The sequence below is a fragment of the Papilio xuthus genome, unplaced genomic scaffold, assembly GCF_000836235.2.
Source record: "Papilio xuthus unplaced genomic scaffold, Pxut_1.1 DF828258.1, whole genome shotgun sequence".
NCBI classification, from domain to species: domain Eukaryota; kingdom Metazoa; phylum Arthropoda; class Insecta; order Lepidoptera; family Papilionidae; genus Papilio; species Papilio xuthus.
In genome coordinates, this window is record NW_013530391.1 from 895,594 (window position 1) to 903,692 (window position 8,099).

The window sequence follows — 8,099 nt, forward strand, 5'->3', positions numbered from 1 at the left end:
TAGCTTTTTTATTTAGTGGTCATTACTAATAAAAAATTTCACGATTTTCCCTGATAAGGAAACTTCTTGTTAGCTCAAAAAGTCTGATTATTTTATGAATATTGTTTCTTTTGAAGAAGGGACATTTGACAAACATAGGACGTTTTTTAACTGAGTACTTTAATGTTTTTAATTTTCTTATAATTTTATATTAATTTCAAAAGAATTAAACAAACAAGTTTCCTTCATTACCTGAGATTTCTTTCATGTATTCCGAGAAAATTGTTTCATTATCGATAATTGGCTATCAAATTTATTTCTCTGAAATGATGCGAATGTTATGAAAGATAAACAGAATATTACATACGTGGGTTTCCGCAGGAAAAACGTCTTTGTTTTTTTCAACTAGAAAAATACAATGTTTTGTTGGTTTGCAGCAAAGATTTGATTGCTTGCTTGCCACAATCCTATTGAAAAAATTATACAAATCCATCACGCATCCGATATTTGTTTTTCCTTTAACTAAAAAAAAAACCTTTTAACATCTTTTGGTTTTTATGTAAAGCAATAAAGAGCCACATCAAGTTAATAAGCCGAAACGTTTTTATCGCGCTTTATTGCTAACGTAAAACAGGACCGCGCTTTCAAGACGCTGTTTGGTCTTATCAAGACCACCACAGGAAATTAGAATAAATGGAATAATGTTTTTTTCTTCGTTCCTAGTGACATAGCGTGCAAAAAACATAGATCGTACTAATGTATTATAATATTATAAATGTGAATGTTTGATCGAAGGAATCTCCAGAACAGATCAACGGATCTCGATTAAATTTGGCATGGATGCAGAACATAGTCTTGAAGACCACATAGGTTTCTTCTTAATCGAGGACGAAGTCGCGGGCGACACGAAATATTAAAAATAAATATCTTAATTTCACAAATAACTTTGACCTTTATTTAATGATATTTTCATGTAAATTTGATCGCGAGTTTTAAACACGTTCATTAAACATATTGTTAAAGTTAAACAAAAAGTTATAAAGTAGAAAGTTTTCCAGAATAAAATAACTATAAAACATTCATGAAGTAAAATTTAAATGATGGCCTGAAGCGAAAATCTTTATAAAGTTTTGAGTTTCTATAGGTCTTTTACATGTTAAGAGACGAACAACTTAGAATAAAGGTGCCAATAAAATGCTGAGCTGTCTCACGGGCTTAACTTAAATTTTACTTAACTTAATTCGCTTTCTTTATGTAATTGTCCTCCCGGGGCAATTTGCGGTTGCTCTAGACATTATTTTAATGAGAATTTCTTTAATGGTTCCTAAATATTTGAATTATACAGGAAAAACTAGATTAATCTGGATCTTTAGTTATTTGAATATAAAAAAGTGTAGGAAAGGAAAGAGGTCTAAAATTAGGCCTCAGGCACCCATACGAAACGCGGAATACCTTCCACTTTAAGTTTGTTTTCTGTGTGGTGCGACATGAGCACGACGTATTAATTAGCCAAATTTGTAAACGATAATTTGGCTGTACAGAATCCATATTAGTATTTTTTTTTAATAACAGAAGGGGGCAAACGAGCAGCGGGAACACCGAGGTGTTCAAGGCCATTACAGTATTTACAAATTGTTCGCTATGTAAAAACTAAATTACAAACTCAGATCTTTCTTTTTTATGATCAAAAATGTATATCGTAGTGCGCACTAAAGTGCAAAGCAATTAATATCTTTTTAATTTTAAACTTGAAATATCCATTACTTTTAAACAAATCTGGCAGTTAATAACTTTAAAAAGAGTATTTATAGTCCTAAGATAAGAAAAAAGTTATTATTGTTTCGCACCAGTATTTATTCACTAATTTAGTCTTGGAAGTTAACACACTAATTAGAGCTATCTTGGAAACCTTGGCAGAGCTTATGATTTATTGTGACAGTGCTCTTGTTGGCAACTGGCCAGAGATGTACAAATATTAAATACTGCTAGACAACGCTAATAGCTATATCACTATGTAAAGAAATATTTTTTTAATTTAAATAGAACGGCTGATAGAGATATATAGAGAAGTAGTACTCTGCCGACCCTCCGTAGGGACAAGAGTAGGTTGATGATTAATTAAACTTATTATCAAGTATAATTTCGAAATAGCCCTAACATACTATATTGTAGAATAAATACTTTTCTTTCGTTAATAATACTAACAATGTTATCAAAATATAGTATAACCAAAAATTTATATGCAACCATGCCAATAAGTTATGACGTCACAACTATATCATCGAATGAACAGACGGTAGCTTGACTTATTTAAATAATTTATATTCTACAATGAAATAAATGCAGGCCGTAAAAACAGTTCAAAAAAGATAAATAAACAATGAAATAATTTCCTTTAAGACATCTTACAGAACTCACGCTTGGTTGTATAATATTCTCACAGCCGTAAACGAGCGGATTCTCTTCCAACTAAGGAAGCATAAAATTAATTTAATCTGATGCAAAGTTTATTCCTCGTCAATTGCAGCGGGATCTAAGATGAATAAAGATAAATTTTACTTCTTATGAGTACGTATTATCGTGTAATTTTAATTTAATTTTAGAAAACATATCTATTTTATTTATCTAAGGAAATATAAAGAAAAGAAAATGCTTTTTTTTAACAGAAGGGGGCAAACGAGCAGCGAGAACACCGAGGTGTTTAACGACGCCCATGGACATCAGAGGAACCGCGGGGAAATTTAAAAGTTATTATCTACGCGCAGGTTTGTCGATGATTCCTTATCTCCCTAATACCGCGCTCGTCTTCTCTCTATCGTAAAATAACGCGTGATGTCATGATGGATGGATGGATGGATGTTTGTTTGAAGATATCTTCAGAACGGCTGAACGGATCACGATGAAATTTGACATACATACAGAACATAGTCTGGAAGAACACATGGGAAATTATGTTGTTTTTAAATTCCGCGCGGCGAAGTCGCGGGCGACCGCTAGTTATTAAATAAAACAAACATAAAGGTATGTTTTTAAAAATGATATAAGCAATAGAAATACAAAGGGCATATAAATTGTTGTTATAACATTCATCTGCTTTCATATCCAGTGTTTCAATTTAACAGTGAATAGTAGATATAAATCTGTAACAATAAATCGAGAGCAGAACAACATCATTACGGGGAATGAAATGTGTCCCGAGGAGCTCCAGTATACTTCCCTCAAATTATTACACTCGCTGCGTCGGTTGCTTTAAATTATCTCGGCGTAATAAAACCTGCCCGAGCAATATATAGCTTCAACAAGAAACATAACAGTCGGCATTGCAGATATTCTTGACAACTTGATGACTTGACTTTACAGAAATGCTCAGTTTTAGTATTGTTCTCTAGTAAAATGCATTTCAAATATTAGAATAGCTGTTAACGTGGGTTCATTTTCAAACGAAGTAAGTATTCTATTTAAAAACCTTTCACAATACTGCATCGTGTCTTTATCATTTCTATAAAAAGGCATTCAAGATAGCATTTGAATAAGATGTTCTTGTTAGACGATTGACTCGGCTGCCACTGACAAAAGGTTGCGTCGAGAACGGACAGCCACCCACTGCGGTGTCGGGCACAGATGTTTAGTTGCCGAGGTTTTCTTATAGACAATGATAAATTTAAAAAGTAGCTTCACTCGCTTTAATAAAATTATTTAATAGCAATTAGAACCGAATTCAATTTTTTAAGTAAATATATGTAGAGTACGATTTCAATCAGTTTTTGATGAGAGATTCAAATTCCAACTAATGTAGATAATAAGATAATAATCTTAAGTTAATGTTGTTTTAATCCATGTTTTTAGTGTCCCTATGGTTGATTTTTATTCATAAATGCAATGTTTTAAAACACTTCGGTTGCCAGACCTGTGTGAGTAAACTATATTTGAACAATTGAACAATAAAGTTTTATTTTTTGAATTAAAAATCAAACCTACTATATCTGAAAGTGGCACACAATAACTGAACCTCTGACGTAACGCAATGTTATGAAAAAATCGCTATATAAATAGGGGTGGCCTATAAATTCTTTCACTTTATTTTCTTACTCGGCCACGTATAAATCGTTTAGAGCTAGAGTTATGTTTATTTGGTAATATATTTGTGAAAATGCGGCAATTATATTTATCGTTTCTGGCTATATTAATGTTAGTATTACCTTCGGCGAAATGCTCGGATTTGGGTAGAGATGGTTTTAATTTTTATAAAGGTAAATAAATTTAATTGTGTTACTCTTAATATTTAGTTATTGACCATATTTATGGAAGTTATTTTCGATTGTGTTGATGATATAAGATAAAAGGTTTATTCAATATTTTTCAATTGAAGTATTATCCAAATATTTTAAGCATTTTTTATAAAAAAAAAGCGTCTGAAATATTACGCAATATTAATTGAATTCATTTTTACTCCAGATTACGCTCGCGGTCGTTCAGATGACAATTTGCCGGAAGAGCCGTTACCTGAAAAGATGCTTTGTGAGTACACTTAATAACTTAGAAATTGCTTTTTAAATATTAAATATGTCTTTGTGTTATTTACATAATATATCTTTGAATATACGGTGTTTTAAATACAGTTTACTATTACATACTCGTAATTGCTTAGCTATACTTTGCGTGTTAACTAGATTTGTTACCTCTAGGTCGGTGACGTTTTGTTTTGTGGAAGCAATAAAGGATATAAAGATTATGGTATTATAAGGTTACTAAAAAACTATACTTGAGACGTGTTAAAAAAAGCTTAGACGTTTTATTTACTAATTAATGTTTGAGTAAGTTTTTTTTTTAGACTTTTATCGAACTCCAGTGCAATTGCGTTCCGATGTTGTGCTTAATGACCATCAAGAATATAGAAAAAGGAGAGGAAATGTATTTAAAAGTAAGATTCTTTTTAAAATCAATATTTTTAATACTTATTTTTTTATGTTTCAATTTTTTTTTGTACTATAAATTTGTTTTATATAATTTAGTGTACACAATAATAAAATATTTTAAATTCACTAATTTCAGTGTAAAATTGAGTTTATGAAGGCTTTTTGTTATAAACTTTGATTTGAAATAACATATAGTTAATTCTAATCACGACACATACATAATGTTGTATTTTATAGTAGCGGTCGCCTGCGAATCCGTCCGCGCGGAATTAAAGAAAAACATTATTCGCCTATGTATTCTTCCAGACTATGTTTTATATGATTGCCAAATTTCGTCGAGATCCGTTCAGCCGTTCTAAAGATACCTTCAAACAAACATCCATCTAAATATTCACATTTATAATATCTACATATATAAAAGAAAGTCGTGTTATTTATACTATTTATAACTCAAGAACGGTTTTACCGATATGGCTGAAAATTGCCGAGGAGGTAGCTTAGAGCCAGGAGACGGACATAGGATACTATTTATTCATTTTTTGTTTTCGAATTTATGCCTTGCTATTTAGTTATCTTACTTATATTATAAATGCAAATGTTTAGATGGATGTGATATGGATGGATGGGTATTTGAAGATAAATCTAGAACGGCTGAACGGATCTCGATTAAATTTGGCATGCGTATAGAACATAGTCTGAAAGAACACATAGGCTACACTAATTAAGTTTTTTAATATATCCATGCGGACGGAGTCGCGGGCGACAGCTAGTAAATAGATAATTAGTAAGATTTGTTATTATAATTTACAGGTTATATGATAAACAAAGACGTCGGCACAGATGAAACGCGTCGGAAAAGGTCATCAAAGTCATTGGAATCACTCACGTTGCACAGCACGCATCCGTATCGTATGTAAGTATCTCTTATGTAATATCAATACTAGACTGTAATTGTAATACTAACCGTGGGTTTCTGAGACTCAAATCAAAGATAATGACAGGGATGACGATATCTTTTATACGGAAATTTTACTGTCAGAAATGGTAGCTGACGCACTCACTCTAAAGGTTGGCTGTTAATAATTAGTAAAGAGGTTTAATACAAAGAAAAATATAATCAAATCAAATATCAAACTTTTTCTGTTTTTAAATTTGAAATTCTTGTCAAGTTGTTAGTAATTGGATGACATGGACGAAGTGTTTTATTTTTCACTTATTTTTTTAAACCTAGTAACAATTCCCTAGCCAATATTCAACAGTGGCATTTAAGTTGATTTCTACTAAAGCTACATTAAGGGACACTGGACACTAATAAATCCCTCAGGTTTATAATTCTATTATTCTTTTTATTACAGTACAAATAATATTTATGAAGAAAAGATGGAACGGACTGCTTTACATTATTAAAGAAATAGAACTGATACTTGATTGAAATTAATTAAAAGAAAGCTTAAATAAACGTTACAACATTAGTAAGTGTTTTTTTTTATATCTTAACTTAAAGTGTGAACACTATAAATCCAAAAGGTAGTAAAATATATTCTAGTTGAATTATTACCGAAATCAAATATAGGAAAAATATAATCTTTTATTTACATTCTCGTGTTACAATGTTAGTTACCATACTCCTCCGAAACGTCTGGACCGATTTGTATGAAAATTTGTACGCATATTCGGTAGGTCTGAGAATCGGCTACTATTTTTAAATACCGCGCGGAAGGAGTCGCGGGCGTCAGCTAGTTTCATATAATATTTTCTATCGTAATTTCAACAAGTCAAACAATATCCTAGGGACGTATGTATGCAGTTAAAACAAAAGAAAGATAAGCAAAATGTTGAAAAAGATAATGAAGCAAGCATTGTGTTCTTAATCCAACGTCTCAGCTCACAAAGGTACAAAAGACAGCTGAATATTATTCAAGCTTAAGCTACTTTCATACGAGGGCGGAAAAGTGAAGCAGAGCAGAACACAGTGCAGTACTCCTATTGTGTGAAGGTACAATTACTGTGGACATAGCATGAACATTTTTGAGAATCGCCTTCGTATTGTTATCGACAAAATTTATATTTAAATTTGTGCAGCGCCTCCTATCGGCCGTAAAGTACACCAAAAATTTCATAATAATTTTGACAATTGACGATGACGATACGAAGGCGATTGTCACTAATATTCATGCTAGTAAGATTGTTCTCTCTCGACTAAAGACATTTAACATATACAAATATCAGTAGACAGATCATTATTAATTAATCCATACGCTCAAAAACTATATTACTGGTAGAGTTTCGGTACTTAAAAACTTAAGACTATAAGCGATAATGTTTAAGCTATTTATTGAAAAATCTCGTATTGTCCGCACTATAACTAGTTATTGTTTAGTTAGTAATTGTCGTCAGCCTTAAGTTGACTAATGCTAACCGTAGGCCTATAATTAATATTATATTTGAAATACTTTAGTATCGGCGTTGTGTTTTCTATTCATAGCAGTACTGAACATTTCTACTGCCCTACTATACGACCCTTGTATGAAAGTGGCATTACGGAGAGAATACGCCCGCATAATACAGCGGCAGCACGTACGGTGCGGCCTTGACAAAACATTTAAGTATGCCCGTCATGGAAATTAAGCCAGTTAATTCGTCCTTCTTTCGGTTTAAACAATAGCTTTTGTTTAACTTTTTAATTACTTATGACAGTACAATGCAGATTTCCTAATCTTACTCTTACTAAATGCGAATGTTTGAATGGATGGATGGATATTTGTAAGAAGGTATCTCCAGACAGCCTAAAAACCGATTTTGTTGAAGTTTTGAAGAACACATAGGCTACTAAAACTACTCCCCCCTCCCTTTTATTCAAAAAACCCTTAATAATGTCTTTAATTCTCTACCAATAATTTCATTGTCGTGTGTGATATTCGCAAAATTGTTATTAGTACTATTAGTTATCTATATTTTCAGAAATAAAATTCATAAGAGTCTTATAAACAAACCAGTATGGCTTTGAACATCCCTTGAACGTATGTACAGACAGAAATTTTATTTGTTAAAGTATCTAGCCGCACGTTAAAGGAAATGGAATTGAGCTGCGAGTGGCTCGCAAACACTTCTATGTTTGTGCTCGAGAGAAATCTTGCGCAACTGGGAATGTGTTGGAAATGCTTCTTCCAATTATCGTCAAATGTTTTTTTTTTCTGGTAAAAC

The 8,099-nt window shown here is 31.9% G+C and overlaps 1 protein-coding gene across 1 annotated transcript; it reads left to right on the forward strand.

Annotated features, from left to right (window-relative positions):
- Positions 1-4,129: 4,129 nt before the first annotated feature.
- Positions 4,130-6,302, forward strand: LOC106113344 (uncharacterized). Its single transcript, XM_013306068.1, has 5 exons — positions 4,130-4,229; positions 4,435-4,497; positions 4,811-4,900; positions 5,706-5,808; positions 6,251-6,302. The coding sequence occupies exons 1-5, from the start codon at positions 4,130-4,132 to the stop codon at positions 6,300-6,302; spliced, it is 408 nt and encodes a 135-aa protein (XP_013161522.1).
- The last annotated feature ends 1,797 nt before the right edge of the window (positions 6,303-8,099 follow it).

Coding starts and splice junctions, on each gene's coding strand:
- LOC106113344 (XM_013306068.1), top strand. CDS start 4,130: ATGCGGCAATTATATTTATCGTTTCTGGCTATATTAATGTTAGTATTA. Junction 4,230..4,434: donor TGGTTTTAATTTTTATAAAG/GTAAATAAATTT, acceptor TTTTTACTCCAG/ATTACGCTCGCGGTCGTTCA. Junction 5,809..6,250: donor AGCACGCATCCGTATCGTAT/GTAAGTATCTCT, acceptor TTTTTATTACAG/TACAAATAATATTTATGAAG.